This window comes from Ahaetulla prasina, chromosome 3 (assembly GCF_028640845.1).
Source record: "Ahaetulla prasina isolate Xishuangbanna chromosome 3, ASM2864084v1, whole genome shotgun sequence".
NCBI lineage: Eukaryota > Metazoa > Chordata > Lepidosauria > Squamata > Colubridae > Ahaetulla > Ahaetulla prasina.
The window spans coordinates 54816051-54840574 of NC_080541.1; the positions used below are offsets into that span (position 1 = coordinate 54816051).

The 24524-nt window shown below is 39.0% G+C and overlaps 1 protein-coding gene across 1 annotated transcript in view; it reads left to right on the forward strand.

Moving 5' to 3' along the window:
- Window positions 1-2250: 2250 nt before the first annotated feature.
- Window positions 2251-24524, forward strand: part of CDH2 (cadherin 2) — a 169089-nt gene continuing 146815 nt past the window's right edge. Inside the window, exons 1-2 of the mRNA XM_058177125.1 lie at window positions 2251-2784; window positions 19761-19875. Of these exons, the coding sequence (XP_058033108.1) occupies window positions 2710-2784; window positions 19761-19875 (190 nt within the window). The 5' untranslated portion in view covers window positions 2251-2709. The remainder of the gene's footprint in view (window positions 2785-19760; window positions 19876-24524) is intronic.

The window sequence follows — 24524 nt, forward strand, 5'->3', positions numbered from 1 at the left end:
TGGAAAAAAAGGCCCCGGACGGAGACAAAAGGCTCGCTAAACCAATAAACCGCAGGGCCGGGAACTTTTCTAATTGGCCGGCTGGTCAAATTCCAGGCTCTTCAAGCACTGGTGGGAGAGGAATAAAAACAAAAGCAAATGCCGCCGTCTTAAATAACGACTTCTTTTTCTCCCTCCCCCAGCAGGTGGCTTCGTTGCGAAGCGCCTTCAGACAATGGGAGCCCGAGCAGCGTTCCCTGGCGTCGACGAGCTCTTTTGCTTCTCTTTTTCGGCGTTGGCATGTCTTCCCCTTCAGTCCGCAAATAAGAACACCGCCGAGCTTTCTCACGCTGATTCATTAAACATCACTTCAACTCTCTCTCTCTCTCCCCCTCCCACCCCCGCTCCCCTTTCCCGGTCCACCTAAAATCGCATTCGCGCGCGTATTGCTCGTGCCACGCCAGACACACCCTGCCCCCCCCCCCCGCCTCCCAGGCCCGGCAATCATTTCCAAGGCTTCTTCGGCGCATCTCTTCGGCTGCAGCTGCAGCACGGAAGCTCAGCCTTTGGCTGTGGGGTAGCAAGCTGTGGGCGGCTGCCGACCGAAGCGAGGGCCGAGCTGAAGCCGGTGGTTTCTCATTGGCCGCGAGGCCGGCAGGGAGAGCCGGGGAGGAGGGTGGTGTGTGTGTGTGTGTGTGTGTGAAGTGGTGGTGGGGGTGGAGAACAGAGGAGGCGAAGCCGGCAGCGGCAGCCTCGCACAAGGAAAAGCGCACACGCACGCACACACGCGGGCGCGCACACATGCAGCCAGAAGCACGCAGCGCGAGCTAGGCAAAAGCTGCTCCGGTATTGTTATCCTTGGGAGCGAGCGGAGGCGGCGGCTGTTACCGCTGCTCGGGGAGGCTTAGAAAAGTGAAGGAGGCAAAAATAATAATAATAAAAAAATAAGGGAGTCGGGACGGAGCATGCAGAAACAGCTTAGCCGGCGTCCGAGCGGCGGTGCCAAGGCAGAGTTGGGGACGTACTAAGAAGGGGACCGACTGCTTCAAGTCGCCGGCGAAGGCAGCCTGAGAAACAGGAAGCGGGGCTATATTCCAAGAAGGAGCCGCTACCCCCACCCGCCCCGGATTTTAGACTGAGTAGCCCGCTGCCTTTTGTGTGCGCGGACCGTCGCCGGTACCCAGGACGCGAGAGGAGGGATAAAGCAGCCGAGCTGCCGCTGACCTAGAGCCCAGTCGCCCTTTCCCTCGAGACCAGCCCTGCCGATCCTCCGCCGGCCCCTCCTGCCTTTCTCTCTTCTCACCTTGGCCCAAGACGATCGAGCCTCCCTCCCCGACCCGCGGACTTTTCGCCCCGTGTAAGCTCTCTCCCGGTTTTTGTGCATCTCTTCTCCTCCCCTGCCTTCGCCTCCATGTGCCGGAAAGCGGGAACGCCGCCTCGGATCTGGCCGCCTCTGCTCTGGCTCGTACTGGCGGCCCTGCAGCAGGTAAAAGGAGGGCGGAAAAAAAAAAAAAAGAGAGAGAGAGAGGAGCTGGGCTCGGGGGCTCTTTGTTCCTGACGATCCCGGCGATGGGCGGTGGCGGGGGTTGAGGGATGCCGGCGATCGGACGGGAGGACTGGAACTGGGGAAGGGCGACTGCTCTCTCAAACGCCTTGTAGGCTTGGTGGGCCTGCGGTTTAGGAGGGCACTGGTGCGGGTTCTGGAGAAGGGGAGAGGACCGGGCTCTGCAACTGCAGTTTGAACGGAAGCAGCCTTGGGGAAAGAGGCTTGAGCAGAAGCGCCTCCACCCCCACCCCTACAATCCAGGAAGAAGAGTCGGGGGTGCATCGAATAAGAAATAGAGGATTTCATATTGCAGAGCCGGTTTTAGGTTGGCAGCGGAAGCTCAGCCTTTGGCTGTGGGGTAGCAAGCTGTGGGCGGCTGCCGACCGAAGCGAGGCCGAGCTGAAGCCGGTGGTTTCTCATTGGCCGCGAGGCCGGCAGGAGAGCCGGGAGGAGGTGGTGTGTGTGTGTGTGTGTGTGAAGTGGTGGTGGGGTGGAGAACAGAGGAGGCGAAGCCGGCAGCGGCAGCCTCGCACAAGGAAAAGCGCACACGCACGCACACACGCGGGCCCGCACACATGCCGCCAGAAGCACGCACCGCGACCTAGGCAAAAGCTCCTCCCGTATTGTTATCCTTGGGAGCGAGCGGAGGCGGCGGCTGTTACCGCTGCTCGGGAGGCTTAGAAAAGTGAAGGAGGCAAAAATAATAATAATAAGAAAATAAGGGAGTCGGGACGGAGCATGCAGAAACAGCTTAGCCGGCGTCCGAGCGGCGGTGCCAAGGCAGAGTTGGGGACGTACTAAGAAGGGGACCGACTGCTTCAAGTCGCCGGCGAAGGCAGCCTGAGAAACAGGAAGCGGGGCTATATTCCAAGAAGGAGCCGCTACCCCCACCCGCCCCGGATTTTAGACTGAGTAGCCCGCTGCCTTTTGTGTGCGCGGACCGTCGCCGGTACCCAGGACGCGAGAGGAGGGATAAAGCAGCCGAGCTGCCGCTGACCTAGAGCCCAGTCGCCCTTTCCCTCGAGACCAGCCCTGCCGATCCTCCGCCGGCCCCTCCTGCCTTTCTCTCTTCTCACCTTGGCCCAAGACGATCGAGCCTCCCTCCCCGACCCGCGGACTTTTCGCCCCGTGTAAGCTCTCTCCCGGTTTTTGTGCATCTCTTCTCCTCCCCTGCCTTCGCCTCCATGTGCCGGAAAGCGGGAACGCCGCCTCGGATCTGGCCGCCTCTGCTCTGGCTCGTACTGGCGGCCCTGCAGCAGGTAAAAGGAGGGCGGAAAAAAAAAAAAAAGAGAGAGAGAGAGGAGCTGGGCTCGGGGGCTCTTTGTTCCTGACGATCCCGGCGATGGGCGGTGGCGGGGGTTGAGGGATGCCGGCGATCGGACGGGAGGACTGGAACTGGGGAAGGGCGACTGCTCTCTCAAACGCCTTGTAGGCTTGGTGGGCCTGCGGTTTAGGAGGGCACTGGTGCGGGTTCTGGAGAAGGGGAGAGGACCGGGCTCTGCAACTGCAGTTTGAACGGAAGCAGCCTTGGGGAAAGAGGCTTGAGCAGAAGCGCCTCCACCCCCACCCCTACAATCCAGGAAGAAGAGTCGGGGGTGCATCGAATAAGAAATAGAGGATTTCATATTGCAGAGCCGGTTTTAGGTTGGCAGCGGCGGAAGCTCCTGCTTTCTTGGCTTCTTGCACGGGGAGTTAGAGACCCGTTCTTCTTTCCTAGGGCTGAGCAGAGCAGGTGGCTGCTTCGGCATCAAGTCATACTTGAGGGATAGGTCAAACCCAGAGAAGAGATTGGGGAGTAAAAGGGGGGATGATAAGTTAGAACCAAGTTGTTCTCTAACCCGTTGTTGTGGGGTATGGTAGTGGGCCTTCCACGCGTGACAGAGAGAGAAAAACCCCCAAAGGTGGCTGGAGGGGGGGGGGGAAGGGCGCCGGTTGCAAAGAAAGAGACTAGCCGGGTAATTATTATAAGGAATGGCAGGTGAATGAAATGGAGATTGCGAACAAGGATCTTTTTTTTACTTGAAGAAGACTAGAAACGGGACAGTCTTGGCGCCATCTCTTCCTAGGAAAGGAGCGTGGGAAAGAAATCGCCGCTACCACCCACATCTTCCCCTGGGGATTATGGAAATAGTGCGCCTTTCCTGCGGGCGGGCAGGAAACGAAACACGCGCGGACTTGGTGATTTCGAAGTCTAGATAGGATGATGGAAGTTACGTGACCAAGAAAGTTGGGCTTGTTTTTGGGATTTTTTCCCCCCTCGAGTTTGAGAATAGGGTGCGGATTCTATTCACCAATAGGCGTGGCAGGGGGCACCCGTGGCTTTGCTTTTCTGACTGTCCGCTCAGCTCTCACGCGCTCTTGCCTGGGGTTCACTACGGCAGATGCGTTGTTTCTAGTCATGCAACCTTGGAAGGTCGAACCCGGTGTAACATGGTACAGGCTGACCCGTTTACTATTTCCGACTCCTTTGCTGTCTTCCTCGGTCCAGTCACCAGAAGGAGAAAAACGGGATTTGAATTCCTTTCCCACGGATACCTTTGAATAGCGAGGGATTCAAAGTCGTATTAGCAGCCTGGAAGCATCGGGCAAGGATCGGGTGGCAGTGTGCCAAATAGCCGCGCAGCGTCCACCCGGAGGGGGTCAGGAAATGAGCCCAGAATGACTTACAAAAGTAATTTACAGCCCCCAAAGTTGCGGTGGGTCAAAACGTGTTTATAACGCCCCCTTCTGTGGACTCGGGTCCTGTGAAGAGAAGAGCGCTAAGCTGTTACCTCGCCCCTCAGCTCTATCCACTAATCTCTTCCCGGGAAGAATTTAATCAGCCTCCGCCTCCGCTCCCCTCCTCCCCAGCTTGGCTCCTGCTGTTTTCTGCTGCTACTGCAGCAACTAGCGAGAATTTCCACCGGAGCAACCTGGGTTACTTTGGGTTAAAGCTTATCACCTCCCTCAGTCAACAGAGGCTGGGCTGCCAAGTAGACCCAAGGCTACTCTCTATCTTTAGTTTTGGATGAACTTCAGTCTCTTAGATGCAGGAGTGCAGGCATGGATCCGCTATTTGACCCGCTACTGTATTTCTATTTGCAAGAAGGATGCAAATCTGTCCTTATTGAGAGTTTTCGATTTTCAAAGTTGGAGTTGTCTCCAAATCAGGGTTTTTATATTTGCTGAGACTGAAGGTTTGCAAGCCACAGTGAATGTTGATGGATTCCTTATACAGTACATAAAGTTGTGCATTGATGGTAAAATGTGGTGGTCTCAACTTTTCCTTTATTGAGTTTATGACCAGCTGGAGATAAAGCTTTGCACCATTTTGTGAGTAAAAAGGAAATTAGGTGCATCTTTCAATAGGGTTGGGGACTAGGCTGAGGGTGAGAGGATGAAAATTACAGGAGGTCTGAGCTTTCTGGAATAAGAGTTTAGTTATCCCAGACAGAAAATGCATGGGTGGTGCAGATTTTGGAAACCGATAATAGAGTTGTCATGGCTCATTAAATGAATGCGTGATGTGCATGGAATTGTTCTGGGCTGCAAGGGCAGTCTGGATAATAAAAGGGTCTTTTTGCAGGATTGTATCTTGTGAAGCAGATATTAGTTAATAGAAGCCATAGGCATCTGTCTCAGTTGAAGACTCAGTGCTTTTTAGTGCTTATCCGATGTACCCTGTCAGGAAGGAATGTGGTTGGTTGAGGCAGGTTTAGATTAAATAATCTTTATTTATTTGATAGCAGGACATGTGCACTTGAGTTATGTATGTGCTTGCAGGAAAGGTTGGAAGTTTCCTAGGGTTTCCTTGAATTGGTGCCAGGGTGAGACATGCAGGATTGACATGGTTCTTTGGTTAGTGTAAAATTTTCATCTTCGTGCAAAAGACGAAAGGAATACATTTCAGAGACAGATGGTACATATCCTTGGCTCTTAATGGCATTTCTGGTTGAAACATATTTTTTAGAAAAGGTAAAGGCATTTTCTCTTTGCAGTGAGCTCAAGAGAAAAGAGTATTTCTGGTTGTATATGTGTTGCTGACTGGGCTACCTTTTAGCACTGGATAGTATCTATTTTAAATATTGTGTGGCTAGGTGATTAGGTAAAATTGAGCCTTAATCATGGCTATGGAGCAAAACTCTTCTCTACAAATATGAACTAGATATACCCTTGAGTACTTCAAGGGTGGGGAGGACTTTCTCGCGCTGCTATAATATTTTTGATTTTCTTTTGTTAATTTTTAGTAGTTTTGATGATTTCCTCATGCATTTAAGGTGCTTAAAACATTTAATATTAAGCATTTGGGGATTTTGCCTTTGGGTTTCATCTCTCCAGTCTCTTTCATTTAAATGCTCCATCCTCCTCTTTTTTTTTTTTTTTGAATTTTTTTTTTTTTTTTTTTTTATTCAAAAAGTTTTTATTAGTCAAAAAAAAGGTTTATACAAATACATATCAGGTATGGTAAATTTTCATTTTTCTTATCTAAAATAAGAATTTTACTCAAATTTTTTAACACATACAACAGCCATATGGCAAGCAGGTAACACGAAGTAGCTAAGTTTACAAATTTTAAATACGTAATAAAGAAGGGTCAAGAATAAACAGAATATCGTACTAAAGAGAATAAGGAAAACCAACACAATCCCAAATATCTTTATCACTTCCTAGTTTTGGATCTCAGAACTCTGGGTTCAGCCTGACCCAACTCCAGGGCCGCAACAGCGGCAGCCGCTTCCGCCCCATGATCTATAACCTCCCCTTCTTCAATTCCTGGGTCATCTGATTCCAGGAGGGCTTTGTGTTCCTCCACATAGGCCGTAGCCTCCGCAATTGTACTGATTTTTTTCGTAATGCCCTCCCGGAAAATCATCAATCCCTCTGGCATCCATCCTCCTCTTTTGAAGGACTGTTTCATAGTCCTAGATTTAGAAATAGTTAGGATTTGAACTATTGATCTTTCCTTTAATGATAAATTTATATTTGTACCAATCTGCCTAGAATACTTTTTCTTCAGTTATCCCTGGTATTTTTAACGTGTTAGTACTCCAGTTTTTTGTTTGATAAAGACAGGTTGAAGTCTGAACTTATCCATTCTCTGTATGTGTTCTTCCCAAGACTGCTTTTAAATTAAAACAGAATATGAATTATGGACAGAGAAAGTTATATTGCTTTTATGTATAACTTAATGTCAGTGGCATGTCATAGTTGGAGAATCCAATTTCCTCCTTGTTTGGATATCCATTAAATCTGGTTAAGACTTTTCAAACACTGTAACAATGCTAGAATTTAGGAATGAATTCAGTTTCATGAACCTGGGCTTGGAAAATAGTTTTATTTTAACAGTTGGTCTGGCTTCCTAGCTTTGTTATTTAATCAGGATTGTTACAAATTAGAAATAGCTTAAAACTTTTGCATTATGTATATACCTTGCATTATGTATTTACCTTAATGCCTTAAAGTTTGAGGCATTGTTTCAAAACATGTGTTCTTTAACTTGATTGCCCTTTTTTCTTTATTTGCCAAATATTTCATGATTTTTTTTAAAATTCTAAAACGGGTGATGTTCATAGAATCTATTTCGCTAAATGTATTATTTAGGAACTTAACTGAAACTGATACTCCATGGACATTGAAGATGAAAGACTGGATAGAATATTCTTAGATATTCTTAAGACATTTTCAATATATAGCATAGAATCTGGAACTTACAGAAAATATTACAAGAAAAATGATTTATAATATCAGTGCCTTTGAGTTTGTAGAAAGAATTAGAATTGTTGTTTAAGGAAAACTGCAGAATAATATTTATTTTTAAAAAATGAAGAAAGGGGAAATGGGAAAAGATAACATTGTGGTAGGCATTGGTGGGGAAAATATCTAAATTTCCAGTCTTAGCAATAAATATTATTATTTATGTTAGTCAAGTTTCTAACAACATCATAGAATAGAAAGATACTAATACTGCAAAGGGAGTAGATTATTATGAAAAGAATGGATTTTAGATTTAAAAAGAATACTAGCAAAGTAGAACATACTCTTGTTTGTCAAGGATTAGAATTGGATCTAGTGAGAGATGTCTGGGAACCATTTGTTCCCTGTTCATTAACATTTTCTGTGCTGGCAACACCTTTCTTGATCTTTTTCAACTCATTGTCTGAATTTGTATGATATATTTCTAATGACTAGACAAGACAATGGAATTGGTGCAAACTGTGAAATTAAACTTTATACGATATGGAACTGTTGCCACTATTTGTTTTTCTTACAACATAATCTAGAAATTGTGTGGTATCTTCTTCTGTAGTGCAAATCCATATCTACATCAATCAGTGGTTAAGAACAATTTGTAAGGTGCATAATATGATAACATCCATAACGTTCATATTAATCAGTAAAGAGGCTTAGGACTATCTTTCAAATTAACCTTAAGATACTGTGGTAGATTAATAGATGGGACCCTTTTGTACCATTATATTTCATTTATGTAGATTTATTTTTCATAGTTGTTCTTTATTACTTTTCAAAATTAGATTTTTTAAAAAAAGTTGTGTAATGTTACAGTTTTGTCCTCCCACTTCCTTCCCACCCCCCCACCCCCAAAATTCTGGATAAAAAGTTCTGATTTCTGTTCTGAATGAATTTCAGTGTAAGAAATGTTATGCATATTGGGAAATATCCAGGATTTGATATTTTATTGCTTGTTTGTTTTGGTACTAGTATTAATGATATCTAAATGTTAAAAATAAAAAAAAACTAATGTTGAGGAAGCTCAAAAGAAATCATTTTTTAAAAGAAATGCTTTGTTTCCTTATTAAACAGGCAAATTTCAAATATGTAATACAGTATTAAGTAACTAACACTGTGAATAATGGAATTATTTGATGAAATGCACATTAGTGAATTTCTAAACAGTACATACATTAATGTTTTACAGTTATTATGATATAGTAGATACTATTACAAATAAATATTTAAAGCATATTTACATTTGAAAAAATTAATTTATTATTAAAAATATTAGCCTTAGAGCAAGGTTGTCAAGCTCATGTTGTCACGGCAGCGTCATGTGACATATTGGGACTTTCCCCCCCTTTGCTAAACCAGGCATGGACATGGCCAGCATGTGTTGCATCCAGGCCTCAGGCTGGGAGTTTGACAGCCCTGCCTTAGAAGTTCAGCAATAATTTGAAGAATTTTGGAATAATTTTTACTTCCTTGGCTTAAGCTTACTATGAGAGAATTATTCCTTGGCTCTGTCATCCATGATCCTGTTCTATTTTGTGATGGGCTTACAACTGGATTAACACTCTGTACCTTAAACAGAATTTTACTGCCAACAAGCAACAGGTTTTGTCCTGTCTGCTCCACTGTCCTGTGTACCATAAAAAACTGCATTTGAGGGTTATGGAATCTTCCAAATCAATTGTAACAGCTGCCTGGAAGAAGTGCCTCTAGCTTCCTTGAATCACTTTCATCAAACTGTCAAGATCTTAAAAATCCTAGGATGTTGTTGTTGTCGTTGTTGTTGTTGTAATTAGAATGGGCCTACTTTTCTGTAGACATTGTTGCTTCCTCTTCCTGATACTTTCAACAGGTTTGCATGGTTTCTATAATTTTTGACCATTTGTTCAAAAAGTCTATGGCTAGCCACAGTGACAGAACAGGACACCTGTGCAGTGATGTCACGACAGTTTCGTATATTGTATATCCTGACATTGGAACCTATATGCAAATCAAGGGGCCAATATCTCCTCTCATCCCTGATAGATTCCTATGAAGGATTACTGGGACAGAGTGAAAATAAAGTTTGGTATAATAGCAGAAGCAAAACCTTGAAAATTAAAGTAGTTCAAAAAGAAGGCTAACCATGCTTAAAATACTCTTTTATGGAAAGCAAAGAATCCATATCCCATTTGCTTCAGAAATCTTTTGGGCACGTTAATACAAGAAATTCAACAGGACTATTTTCATGAAATAAAGATGGTTGCTTGGTGACTTTTTCATTGCTTATTCTTGTCATATTTCTGCTCATTCTTCATTTAGGAAACTGATGTGTTCCATTTTCATACTGTCTGCTTTCTGTTTTCTCCTTTTTAGGGATATGTAAAAAAAATCCATAGATTATCTAAAAAATTATGATAGTTTATGGTAGTTAGAGACTTATTATAGTTAACATGATTCATGTAGTTGAGAACATTGTCCTTTTTGTCAATGAATAAACACTCTTGTTTTACTGATATGTATGAATGGAAAATGTTTTTATTCCACTTTAAATTGGAATGAATTAGACTAATATCTTGTTATCATTCTAGGAGTTCAGGATGGGTCAGGTTTTCCCTTGTTTTATCCGTACAACAATCCTGTAAGCTTTGTCAGTCAGAAAGAGTAAGATTGGTCCAAAGTCACCCTTTGAGTTTCCACAGTTGTTGGTAACTTAATGGTTTTCTGGAAATAAAAACAAAGGTGAACCAAAAATGAGTTGAGATGCTTCAGATGTCATGTCCTAGATGAAATAGAGCTGATTTGGACCATACCACCCTGAACCCTGATTATTATATAAATGCTGATCACTATATTAACAATTTTAGCTGATGCTTAGTCCTATTCTTGCCATGCACTATTGAATAGCTACAATATTATCTACAATATTAAACAGTCCTAATTAGTCCTAATTTTGACTAAGTGTTGTGTACGTAGGACCACTATTATTGATAATTATGCCAGTGATTTCATTTTAGTATTTTCTTACAAAAAAATAAAAAAAAACCTAATGGAAACATTAAGGTCAATATGAAGATGGACTGGAAAATGAAAATGCCATCTAAAATACCAGGTTTGTACTTTTCTCCCCAATAAAAACTATTACTTTTCTGTGTTAATTATTGTAAGCTACTGAAGAGACTACTATAAGAAGACAAGCAGGCCATGAATGACATAAGAAAATACTGGAAGATACTGGCTTTATATATTATTAGCACAATCATTGGCATCACATCCAGATATTTGGGTCTGACACACACACACACGTTTTTAAAATCGATATGCATCAGGTTACAGATCACATTTGAATCGGATTGAGTTTCTCATTCATTAGATACCATTTGTTTTTATACCACAATGCTGTACTATTGCAGCTTCCTCATACAGAATTAGAAATTAAGTATGATCCTTTGTCATTTTTTTGCCCAGTATCCAGAATAAAAAAGATGGTAACAAAATGTAGCAGAAAGCAAAAAGTCTTATTGATATTTCAATAATGAAAATAATATAAAAGTAGCTAAAATGCTATTTAGGTAGTCTTTGCTTAATGGCAGAAATTGGGACTAGAATTTCCATCACTAAGCAATGCAGTCATAAAAACTCAACATCAAGTGAACTTTCCATTTAGCAGTGGAAATTCCATTAAGTGAGTACATCATGTGAGTGCAACTTCTGATTTCCTGCCAGCTTCCCCATTGACTTTGCAGGGAAGGTCAGGAATCATCACCACGTAACCATGGGACACTGCAGTGCTCAGAAATCCAAGTTGGTTGTCAACCAAGTTGTTGAATGAAAGTAATTGTTCAATGAAGACTGGAATAATACTCATATGAAATCAATTTCTTAGTTTTACTAAGAAGAAAGATAAATGTTTGAGGGTTGTTATAATGAAATGTGCATTTTATATTAGAATTTAAGTAAATTATCAAAGTGGGACACGGTGGCTCAGGGGCTAGGACGTTGAGCTTGTCGATCAAAAGGTCGGCAGCTCAGCGGTTCGAATCCCTAGTGCTGCCGTGTAACGGGGTGAGCTCCTGTTACTTGTCCCAGCTTCTGCCAACCTAGCAGTTTCGAAAGCACGTAAAAATACCTTCCCTTTGGTGGGAAGGTAACAGCGTTCCGTGCGCCTTTGGTGTTGAGTCATGCCGGCCACATGACCACGGAGACGTCTTCGGACAGCGCTGGCTCTTCGGCTTTGAAACGGAGATGAGCACCACCCCCTAGAGTTAGGAAACGACTAGCACATATGTGCGAGGGAAACCTTTTAAATTATCAAAATATTTGTGATCTGTTTCAGTGCTAGGCACAGCTAGCTTCTATCTTGTTACAGTTAGGAGACAATGGCATATAGTTTGTAAAATTCCAAGTATGTGGACAGTCAGATATGTACAGATTATATATGAGTAAGCAAATTGCATGTTTTAATTAAACAACTATGTTAATATGTTGAACAATGTCATTTTTTTATGTCAGGCAGAAAACTTTGAATTTCAGATCAGTTCTTGCATAACATACCAGAACGTTCAGTTTCAGGAAGGCATTGTTCCATCACTGTTTTTTATTTTTATATAGAATACTATAGGGCTGTGCATGCTTGAATATGGTTCTGAAGAAATGCTTTGCAGCTGGAATGTGCACAGCATTCTCTGCTATTCTTAAATGAGCCCCACCCTTTTCTGGATTCCACATGAAATTGAAAAAAGGTGCAACTGCTTTAAGAGCTTCACAAGCTTTGGTAAATCATCTGCTTAAAAAAGCTTCATGTTGAAACCTGAAAAAAGGGCTTCCAGGTGGTACGTAGTAGCTGAGTTTGCACTCAGCAGTTAGGTGAAATTCATTTCAAAGCAAAACAAACACTACTCTGTAATGAGCAAATGACAAAAAGTATCATAGTGTTGTACAGATTTGGTCTTGTTCCTCTGTGTTTAATGAAGTTGCATGTATGTTATAAGAGAAATGGCACTTGCCATTTTGATTAAAGTATTGGATGCTTTGGACATAGTACAACATGATCCCAATTTTTCTTATGAGAAGTTAACTGTGGAAGGATTTAACAGTACAGCTTAACAGTACAGTTTAATATGGACAAAGTGTTGAAAACAAAGCAATAAATTGGATTTTTCAACAGAAGCCTGCTAAGTCATTCCAAATACAGCAGAAATAAGTTGTATTTCTGTCTCTTCTTTTAATATAGTAAGATAAGGTTGTTGGGTTTTTTTTGCTGTCTTTGCTTGCATTGATAATGATGGAAGAAAAAAAGTCCCATACATCTCTTAGCTGGCTTAATCTTAAAGCCCCCTCAGTGGGGAATGGAAGCATTTTAGTTCTGAACCAAATTTATTTTGACTTTTACTGTTGACAGGGACATTTGGCAAATTTAGCCCATGGAAGAATCTCCCAACCATCTTTATTTTTATAGCCCTTCCAGAAACTAAATTTGTGGGTTATAATGTCTTTATCTCAGGAATTCTAATATTAGCAAACTTTCTATTCTGAGGACTTTTTAAAATCAGAGTTCTATGAATTTGAAATCTAGGCTTGTATTTATTTTTATCAAAGTAAGTAAACTGAGGTGTAGCACACATAGTTGTTCTCCAGTTGAACTGCAAGCCTTTCTTTTACTTGGTTTGGACTTCTCTGTAATTTTATATTGTCAAAACATTTTGTCAGAACACACATCTTAAAATTACAGAGAAGTCCAAAAGCAAAAAAAAAAAAAAAGTTTATAGTATTTAAATATAGCTACGTGTCCATTGTCCCTTTTATGCTGAAGATTACTTTGAAGACTTAAAGAGTTTTGAGACACTGTGAGAAATGAGAGAAGTATTTATTTAATTTAAAAAGTTCATTATTTAAAATTGCGATAGTATATTTAATGAGTTTCAACCAGGATAATAGTTTCAGAGTATTAGGGTATCTTTCTCTCTGTCCCCTTCTCCCCCGCCTCTCTTTCTCCTTCCTTCCCTCCCTCCCCCTCTCTCTCAACATGATTTGAAGACCTACAGTTCAGCTGAGATGTTTATAGCATACAATTAGACAAACCAAAAATAAGACAATATAAAAACAAGATAGAGGACTAATAATGTTTATGATAATATTAATACCAGTTTCTACTTCATATTTACAGCTTATTTACATAGGCTCAATAGACGTACTAGGGGTGCCTTCAGTCTGTTGCTTAGTTTGGGAGCATTCCCATCTACTCAAAAAAGATAAAGATAGATTCAATTAGTTATGGTGAAGCAGACTGAACAGCAAAAGACTTGAGACAAGTCTCTCTACTCTTCTTATTTATAAATATTAAATAGATATGCTGTTATCTCTGGGAACCCTTAATAGACTGTTGCTGAGATCAGGACTGAAATGACAAGATTTTATTCGTTTATTGATAAGAAATGGGATATGGGAGGGCGAAATCATTTGTTGCACTTTAAGAAGGGGAGACGTCCATAAAATTGTTTGCATTTTGTTGTGAAGAACGAGAAAGTTGCTTCCTTATATATTTCTTTTTTCCTTTTTCTTCACTACGTTCTTATTTTTTCTTTCTATTTTTTTCTTTTCTGATCTTATTTTTGTCTTTCATATTTTCTTTAGTTTGTATTTATTTATATTGTAATATTTAATAAGATTATTATAAGAGGAGAATCGTATGTTGAATATGATTCTCTAATTCTCTAAGTCTTGTCTGTGGCAAAGTAAAATGTTAACCTTTCTCTTTAACAACTTAAAAGTCATCTCAAATTTGAATGTTTTATATGTGAAGGAATTTTTCCCCCAGAGTATATTACTTATGTGAATTCTGAAGTAGACATTTTAATTGGTTCTAATAGTCTGATATATGATTAGAATAGGCCAGGGGTGTTAAACTGGCAGCCCACAGGCCAGATGCATCACGTGCAGGCCATGCCCATCCCATGTCATGAAACATCACGTGATGCCATGAGTTTCACACCCATGGAATAGTCTAAACCCAACGAATTCGACCATTGCAAAGTCTTGAATGATTATATTTTACCAGATCAGCTTACAGACAATTTGAGTACAGGAGATATATTGAGATATTCTGTGAATTAGCTTGTTAAATTAATTGTTTGGTTCCAATCATTGTTCAATGGGCTTTGCTCTAATTACTTCTCCTAAAGTTTTTTTTAATTTCTTGATTGATAAGAACTTAAATAGGTCTTCTCATGGTCAGGCAGTGAAAGTTAAAGAAACCAAAAGTATTCTAAGGATTTTATGCAATTTAAAAGATTAATGAGAGTGTTTTTATAATACATTTCAAAACTTTGTATTATGAGATTGGTTTTTTTTTAAAAAAAACCTCAAAGCAGAGAAACGTTTCTTTCCACATTTCATTTTTTTTTTTAAAATTAAACATTGCAATTTCTTCTATTTTTTTAAGTTTTTCTTGTGATCTGAAGATTTCTGGAGTAGCTTCATGTTGGTGAAATAAATGAAGTTATAATGTACTTAATGTAGAATGAAACATCAGAAGCATGATCTTTTTTTAGACATGTAGACATGAGCCATGATCAATTACCAGAATTGTTCCTCAATAAATCGGTATTATAAATTATATTTCAGGGAGTGAATTGTTCATTTCCTTTCTCATTGTTTGAGTTTCATTCTCTTGCTTTATGTTCTCTGCACCTCAGCTTTCTTTCTATGCCTTCTGTTATAAGCTAGAGGAATTTCTCCTGGCTGATGCTTTTTTTTTTTTTGTTTACATTTATACCCCGCCCTTCTCCGAAGACTCAGGGCGGCTTACAGTGTATAAGGCAATAGTCTCATTCTATTTGATAATATAGTTTGAAAATATTATATGGTTTTTAAGGGGGTATTGTAGGTTTTTCTTCTGTATCTTTAACAATAAAGATAGAAGATGTCTAGGGTTGGGTTTTACAGTCAATGTATTTTTCTGACAGAAGAGATGCTATAAAAGGCTTCAGATCAATTAGTTTTACTCTGCCAACCAACCAACCAACCAACCAACCAACCAACCAAACAAACAAACAAACAAACAAACAAACAAAAAAGAATAGTGAGGATGGATATTGCAGTTCAACACAGTTTATATCCATTGGAAAAACCAGAGCCCTTTTGAATGTTAACTTTCTATGAAGTTGGCAATTATTGTTTGAAAGGTATTAAGGTATTATGGTTTAAACATAAAGCAACTGTAAATCATAAAATAATGTATACTCATGTAAGAAAAAAAAGGTTGGGGCTGAGAAGGATGTATTATTTAAGGGGATTTTCCATAGCCTTACACTTTAAGCATACCCAATCTTTCTGAGCTGATGAGGTGCTTATTTAGAATTTTTAGACTGTTATGTGTACTTTCATGAAATATCTGCCATGGTATGGTCAGTCCCAGAATAGCTAGGAGGCAAATTAAGCACTGAATTGCAGACCACTATCATTTTATTTTCTATAGAAGAATCTCAGATTGATGAGGAACTGAAATACATTTTTAGAAATACAGGTTATGCTTTTGCAGTGAGTACTTTAGCATTCCAGCTTCCTGTTCATTTTATTTTAATTAAAACTCTCTAAAAATAGGTAATGCAGGGAGGGAAATAAGCACCAAGGATTGTATTTAAGAGTAAATTATCAGCCTGAGATGACATTGGAGATTCAGTTTTTTAAAATAATGTCGACAATTGTATACATGTATCTTTTGTGTTATTAATCAGGCATTAATATGATCAGAATTAGAATGGTGGTTATTGGCCCTATGGCTGTTACAGAACTACAAATTAAGTTGTAGAATGCTTTGGATTTGTTTCCAAAAATGTAGCATTTGTCTATATCTTTTCCCAGGATCACATTGGAATTCTGTGTGCACAAAAATTTGTATAGATTAAACAACAAAGTTCAATGATAATGAGCACATGATAATCCCTACCACAGGGGTTCTCAGGCCTGCTGCAGCTTCCCAGTTACATTAATTTACATAAGCAAACAGCATATACATGGGCAGCATAGCCTTCCATGTGATTAGGATTATGTCTATTCCTGTTTCCAGCACTAACCCTTTCTGTGAGAATGATGTGAAAAGGGATAATATGCAGTTTGAAAAGGCGTCTTGAAAAAAAGCCCAGGTCTTTTATTTGGTTTTCCAGCCTAAATGGTTTAGGCTAAAGAGACACTTGCTGAGTGAATTGGTATTTTGGACTATAACTTTATGAGAGCAAATCTGAAGTTTTGACTAACCATATTAACTATAGTTTTAAGTCTGAACTATATAGATCAAAATATAATATAGGGCCTCTGTGGCTCAGACTGGTAAGACAGTCTGTTATTAACAGCTGCCTGCAATTACTGCAGGTTCTAGTCCCACCAGGCCCAAGGTTGACTCAGCCTTCCATCCTTTATAAGGTAGGTAAAATGAGGACCCAGATTGTTGGGGGCAATAAGTTGACTTTGTATATAAATATACAAATAGGATGAAGACTATTGCTAACATAGTGTAAGCCGCCCTGAGTCTTCAAAGAAGGGCGGATATAAATGCAAATAAATGCAAATATAAAATATATATGCAAATATATATTTTATATTTGTGAAATTTATCTTGAAGTGGTTTTCATAGATATTTCACACTAGTTCTTCAACAATCTGCTGTAAGCATGATTTTAAATTCTTCATGCTGATCTACCAAGGAACACTAGTTGAAAATCTAGACAATTTGTAATTAAAATCACTGTATTTATTTATAGTTCCGATAGTCATGATCTATCTGTTAAGAGCATTTTTGCTTATAGTAATCAGACATGGCAGTAATTTTAGCAGTTGATCTATTGACTTTGTGTGAAGGAAAAGCTGATTCCTATAAATGTGCTCTGGGTTTAATAAACTGTCATGTTTTATGATAGAACCTTATATAACAATATTATAGCCAGAAAGATAATCAGAATGTTGAAACCCAATAGCCATAGACATCAAAAGAAGCAAGATACTGATTGTGGCAATGCAGTTGCAGACCCTTTTCAATAAACACATGTGTCACATTGGCATATGTATAAAAGGTTTCATTGAATTGCCTCAACCTCCAACTTGCCCTTTTATGACTTTCTTCATCAAATGTCAATTTTTAGAACTAAACAATAATATTTTAGTGCCACTTAGCTATGGAGTATTGAGTATGCTAAGATATTTTCCATTATGTTATTCAGAAGAACTGATGCTTTTCCATCATTTTTACCAGTTTAAGTAGGATTATAGTATGGTGTGAATTTTAGAACCACATATAAAGACTTACATTTCATTTGCGTTAGTTTTATCAATAGTTATCTGGTGATACATCAGCAGCAAAAATATTGATTGATTTTGCAAGGCTCTCTTATAGTATACTTCCTGGCATTATATTTGTTAGAGCAATACCTATTGAAAGAGATGATTTTAATAGATATCAGTACCTAAGTTTAATATGTTTTAGTTACAATATTGGGAAATAATTTAAACATTTCATAAAATAAAAACATTTGCTTATCTAGTTTGTGTAAGAGTTCACTTCTATATAGCGCATATTAACATATCCCCACAACATTCAGAGAGAACAGCTTTTGATCCAAACTACGTGATCAGCTGCTATGTAGACACCAGTGATTCATCATGAAGCAATAAAGACTAGCTAGTTTGATTTTTCTGTGAAAGGTATAATGCTTATATTAAATTCAAGTCAACTGCTCATAGAAGGCTAAAAGAGGCTTTCCTATTCTTTGAAGAAAAAGCAAAAACAAAGCAGAGCTTTACATGCAGGAAAGAATGAGACAGTTTTCTTGCATGGAATGGCAGGAAGCAGTTTTAGGATTGGCAGTAGGCCATAACTTACTGATTGAATTAAATTCTCTCATTCCTCTTGTGTTTGTGGCTAAGGAATGTTGACAATTGACTAATTTGAGGAAGAGACTACTCTCTTGTTTCTGGAAAAAAATGAAAGGTTGCAAATAAAAACATTAAAAATCTATGTCCCAAAATTTTTATTTCATAGTGCATTCTTTTTTAGTATGTAGGAGTTGTTTAGTATAAATGGTGTGCTGGACAGATTGACAGATTCCCATCCATTTTATAGGCTTGTTTAAAATCCTGTTAATTGTATAGCTGCCCACCTAGGAATTATCTGTTTCTGAAGAAGTTCAAAAGGTAGCAACAACCTCCATGTGTAGCTTAAAAGCTTATGAAATGTGATCTGCATTTTGGCCTAAAATATTTCGGTGCTTCTACATCTGGGTGGTAACCCCATTTGTTCCCTCTCCCTACTTCCTTTTAAGAAATAACCCCAAAACATAGTTTTATAATATAGATATAGATAATATAGACATAAGATATTATAATAATATATAACATAAGATATTATAGATAATATAGACATAATATAGACATAAGGCAATCCTTATGATTTATATTGATATATTGACCATCAATTATGTTGTAAATGTTGTACCTTGATGAACGTATCTTTTCTTTTATGTACACTGAGAGCATATGCACCAAGACAAATTCCTTGTGTGTCCAATCACACTTGGCCAATAAAAATTCTATTCTATTCTATTCTATTCTATTCTATTCTATTCTATTCTATTCTATTCTATTCTATTCTATTCTATTCTATATAGGAAGCATTTGCCGCTTATATTTTGTTTGGTGCTGCTGTTTGAGATATACAGGAACCTAAGATGGAAACAGATGTTAATTTTCCACTATTTATCTACATGTAAATCGAAGTCCTCTTATTAAAAAGGCCTATCTTAATGAAAGAAACATAAATCTCTCTCATGTATGGCTTATTACTTAAAACCAAGCTTGTGATGTGTAGAGGTAAACTTGATTCATGAATAAATACACTTCCCCCAATATGAAAAAATAATATTTCAATTCAACCAAATTAACTAAGGGAAATGTAAAGCAGGTTTTTCATTCTGGTAACACAGACCTTTTATTTAGTCTTCCTTTATTATGAACAATGTTTTATGAGACACAACATGCTTTCTTAATGACATACTTGACTTTAGATAGACCAACAAATTATATTTCTTTGTTTATGTAGATAAAGGCTAAGTTGAAAAGATAGAGTCAAAATGTATTGATGTTCTTAGTGATCATCCTTTTAATTGTTGTTAAAGTTCACAAATGTATCATAATCGGTATTGGACAAACTTCATTGTCTAAGATTTAATTCTACTTAAGAAATATGATTGTTCTCCCATAATTCTATTTCAAACCTAAATGATTGTTTTAGTTTAAGCATTCAGTGGGTTAACAAATCAAGTTTGCATATTTAGATCTTGTGGACAAGTGGGATTTGTTCCTTCCATTCCTTTCCATTATCAGAAAGATTAACCCTTTGCCCCTGGAATTCTAATTGCAGCCATTTGGAAACAAAGAAGCTGTTTGTACAAGATAGTAGCAAAATCATGGTTCATGCCAAGTTGAATGTTTTTCAGCTGAATGGATTTGCAAAGTATTACATAAATTTTGTCTCGCATTTCAGGCACCTATAAAGGCAACTTGTGAAGAAGGCACATTATGCAAGACTGGATTTCCTGAAGACATTTACAATGCAATCATATCCAAGGGAGTAAACGAAGGACAGCCTCTTCTGAATGGTATTGTTGAACATAAAACCTAGTTTCTTATTCTGTCTTATATGTGCTGCTCAATTCCTCTCTGAATTCTGGATTTGGTGTAAATGGATGGCACTTTATGAATGGTAGATCCTAAGAATAACTTACAATCTTGTATCATTGATATAACTTAGAACTTTGAAACCAGTACCTATATTAGTTTGTTTTTATTAGTTTTATTAGTTTATTAGTTTATTTTGCAGAGATCGCTAGAGAAGTTTATTAGAATATTCCTTGGGTAAATCACTAGATAAAATGTTTTTGTTTAATAAGTATTGTTCTCAAGGTCTGTAAGTTTCCTGAAGTTACTTATTTATCAGAGAAGAATATATATTATGCTTCAAAATAAGTTCCACTATTATATCAGAAACTGATTTGCTTGCCATGTGGCAGACAAAATATCCATAGAAAGTTAAGACAGTGTAATATTTATTCCTTCAGCTTTGTATGCCTTTTTTCTAGAGTAGATATTTTGAAAGCTTTTTCTGAATTGTATGCTAACTGCTTCTACATATGGTAGACAAATTCTAAAATACTGCTTCCAGAAAAACACAATGACTTCAGTGCTTTTGCCCCCTCTACACATAATTTTAAACCTTGAACTTAACTTTTTTCATGTTTTGGCTGCAAAAGGTTTGCAGAAGTAATGTAACATTTATTGGTGTCATATAATTTACAAAAGTTACAGATTCAAGATGTTATTATATAAATATCCTTTTAAAAACAAAGCAAAACAAAACCTTGTTTATTCTTCTTTCCAAATGCAAGCAAGGATGAGAATACAAATATAAATCTGTAGAAAGACACAGACAACCATAACATTCTCCACTCAGAAATCCTCAAAATTTAAATTGGTATCTTATTTATTTCTGTAATTTGGGGAACAGTATTCAAACTCAGTAATTTCTCTGCTTTGCTTTCTGCACTGGCTTAATGAATAGTTAAAAGTTTGTATAATATTTTACAATTTAAATTATATTTAAATTATATTATTAAATTTAAATTAGTATACTATACTAAATTAGTATAGTAAAGGAATTGTTGCAATATCAGTGTAGGTATGCTTGTGGTTAATGTAATTATTTCCGCTTTTATTAAATATATATTTGTTCATTCTTTGTGCTAAATAATATCCATATTTATTTACATTCTTTTGTATATTTGCCAGCAATTTTAATTATAAGTGTAGGTTCTTGGCATATGAAAGCGTATTTTATGTTTTATAATTGTGAATGACATTGAAATTACTTTGTAGCTAATTTAAAAATTACAATGCTGATCAAGAAGATTGGTTTCAGCCAGTTCCAAATTTATGTTAAAGAAAAACTAATTTGATTTATTTCATTATTTCACTCCAAAATAAATATAGTTGCATGGATCAAGAATTAAATAAATGAGAGAGATTTTTAAATGAGACTGCAAATCAAATTGATCCTTAAAATAAAACCTCTCTTTGTGTTTAAACTATTTTGCTCAACAGAATCTTCTTGCAGTTATGTTTTTAATATTTTATAACAATAATTGATTCCCAAATCAATTCTAAGTTATTAAAAACCTGACTTAATAAAGCATTTCTGTGTTTAAAACAGAGAAGAAGATTTCACATATTTTGTTTAGGACTTGAGTCATTTTTGAAAATAATGACAGAATATTCTGCAAAAATGCAAACTATAGTAGTTTTGTATTGTGTGGTTTTTGTGTATAAACAAAACAAGTATAAATAAACAATATAATATTATTAAACCAATTCTATATTTAGGTCATACAAATTCATCATATTCTCTAGGATAGGAATTCCTAGCAGATTTAAACAAAATGTTTGTGACTTATTTTTTTAATATTAATCTTATTGATGAATATTTTCTCTATAAAGCAATAATTAAAGCAAAACTTTTCACTTTTAAATGTTTCTACTTTGGATTTTTTTAACACACAATTTTTTATAAGGAATAGAATAGAATAGATTAGATTAGATTAGATTAGATTAGATTAGATTAGAATAGAATAGAATAGAATAGAATAGAATAGAATAGAATTTTTTATTGGCCAAGTGTGATTGGACACACAAGGAATTTGTCTTGGTGCATACGCTCTCAGTGTACATAAAAGAAAAGATACGTTCATCAAGAATCACAAGGTACAACACTTAACGATAGTCATAGGGTACAAATAAGCAATCAGGAAACAATATCAATATAAATTGTAAAGATACAAGCAACAAAGTTACAGTCTTTAATTTGTGGCCTTAAAACAAAGCATCATATTTTATCTAGGTTTTCTTCCTCAACTTCTAGTAGTGATTATTTAAAAAGAAAATCCTTATGATTTATATTGATATATTGACCATCATTTGTGTTGTAAATGTTGTACCTTGATGAATGTATCTTTTCTTTTATGTACACTGAGAGCATATGCACCAAGACAAATTCCTTGTGTGTCCAATCACACTTGGCCAATAAAAAATTCTATTCTATTCTATTCTCTTCGATTGCTGGGACAGCAGTCAGATTGGGGGAGTGACTCCTGTCTGATGATAACTGAGTCTGCCGGTTGAGAAGCTCCTCCTCTTCCTCTTGCCTCCCACTTTCAGACTCAGTTCTGATCAGACAAGACACATTTTGCTGAGCTGCCCAGCAATTATTCTAGATTTAAAAAAAGAAGAAAAGAAAGAAAAGAAAGAGACTAGAGGAGTAAGGAGTTTTTCCTTACTATCCTCAGAGGCTCCCCTATTTAACTGCTTTGGGGGCCTCTTTCCAGCGAGAAAGGCTCACGCCCAAGCCCGCTGGTGGCAGGCTTCTCTCTGATAGAGCTTGGACGTCTTTTTTTGCAAGGCTGCAGCCCTTTCACGCCTTGGAATCAAGCTCAGAAGCCGGCTTTCGCCCTCGGCCTTTTAAGGCCTCGTGGGCAAGCCAGGAAGCTCTGCAGAGCTAATTGCCTGTTTCCTGGCTGCAGCGATGAGAGGCACCAGCAGGGGCCGCTCCTGGGACCGTTTTTCGCCCCCTCCCCCTCCCCCGGCTTTCCAAAGCCTCGAGGAAGCTGCTCACAGCCTTCTTTTCAAGTTTCCCGCCAGAGCTGGGAGGGAGGCTCCTGCTGCAGCTGCTCCTGGGACCGGCTTCCTCCCTCGGCTTTCTGAAGCCTCGTGGGAAACAGGCCTCTTCTCCTTGGATTGAAAGGAGCCTGGAAACGTTGGAAGGACCTCTGGAGACTATTCTGACGGTGAGAAGCTTCTCTCTTGATTTTCCTTGGAGGGCACAGAGCTTAGGGGGTTTCTTCCCCATTCCCCCTTATAGCTCATTATTGTTATTTGTTTGGATTCTGTTTAGGGCCGCTTTAATCAGACAATTAGCTCCCTCCATTTTGGATTTGCCTCATTGAGACCTAGTCCATATTTAGAATGGCTGACTCTGCCTCTCATCAATCACGCAAGAGAGGCCTTTCTTCAAAGGAATCTCCTGAGTCATCTCATTCCTCTAAGAGGTCCAAGTCCTCTAGACATCAAACCTCTAAATCAAGGCAATCTGTTCCAGCCCAGGATAAGGATGCCCTCAAACGCCATAAGGCCATTGAGAAGGCCATTGAAAAGGCTGTGTGACTTTCTGCCCTTCAGGAGGCCTCCCCTTAGCAGACCATTTCTGTTGCCACAGCCCAGCCATCCACTTCTGCCATTCAAAATCCTGGGGTCACCATCACTGAGCAGGATGCCCCTTTATCCCTTTCTCCTGATAGAGGATCTCCCTCTTTGGCTAAAGCAGGAGGGATTAATGAGATACTTTTTGGCCTGGCTCCACAGGAGGTTTCCTCTGATATTCCATCTCAGCTATCCCTTCCTCAGCAAGGTATTTCTTTAGGAGGGGAGGAAAGAGCTGTTCCCAAGGGTTCTAAAGAAGAACCAATTATTTCCCCTGAAATTGCCAACATGGTTCAAGCAGCAATTCAAAAGAGTTTAGCTACAGAATTGCAGCGTAGAACAGAGTCCTGGGTGTCACACTGTGATAGTGCATCAGAATGCCAGTCTCAATTGACTTCAGACCAGGCCCGTTCAGGGGCTCAAGTTCTCACCGGGGCTTCTCCTAGCCAGGCCTCTTCTGGAGTAGAGGATGTAAGGGATTTAGATTTATCTGAGGATGAGGACCTTTCTCCAGACCAACCTTCGTTCGTAGGTCTCTTTAAGCCTCAGCTGTTTAGGTCTCTCTTGCATAAGGCCAGGGTTTCCACTGGCCTTGCTGCACCAGTTACCTCTGATTCTGTTTCCAAGCCTAGTCAGTCTTCCATTCCTCTATTTGAGGAACCAGCTCTGGAACCTGAGGAGATCCCAGGCCCCAGGCTTTTCCAGGATGTTCTTATACGCCAATGGAATGTTCCTGCCTCGGGGCCCAACCCTTCAGCACTAGATAGAAGATTATTCAATTTGGCCCCCGAGGTTTCTAAATTGCTTCAGGTCCCTGTGGTAGACTCCCCTGTAGCAGCATTAGTTTCCCCTTCAGTCACGGCTGGACCTCCGGAAGAGAACCTTAAGCCAGAGGATAAACGTTCCGAATATTCCTTAGTTAAAACTCACCAAGCAGTTGCTTGGTCTGTCAAGTCATCTTTGGCAGCCTCCTTTTTCAATAGGGCTGCCCTTCTTTGGATCA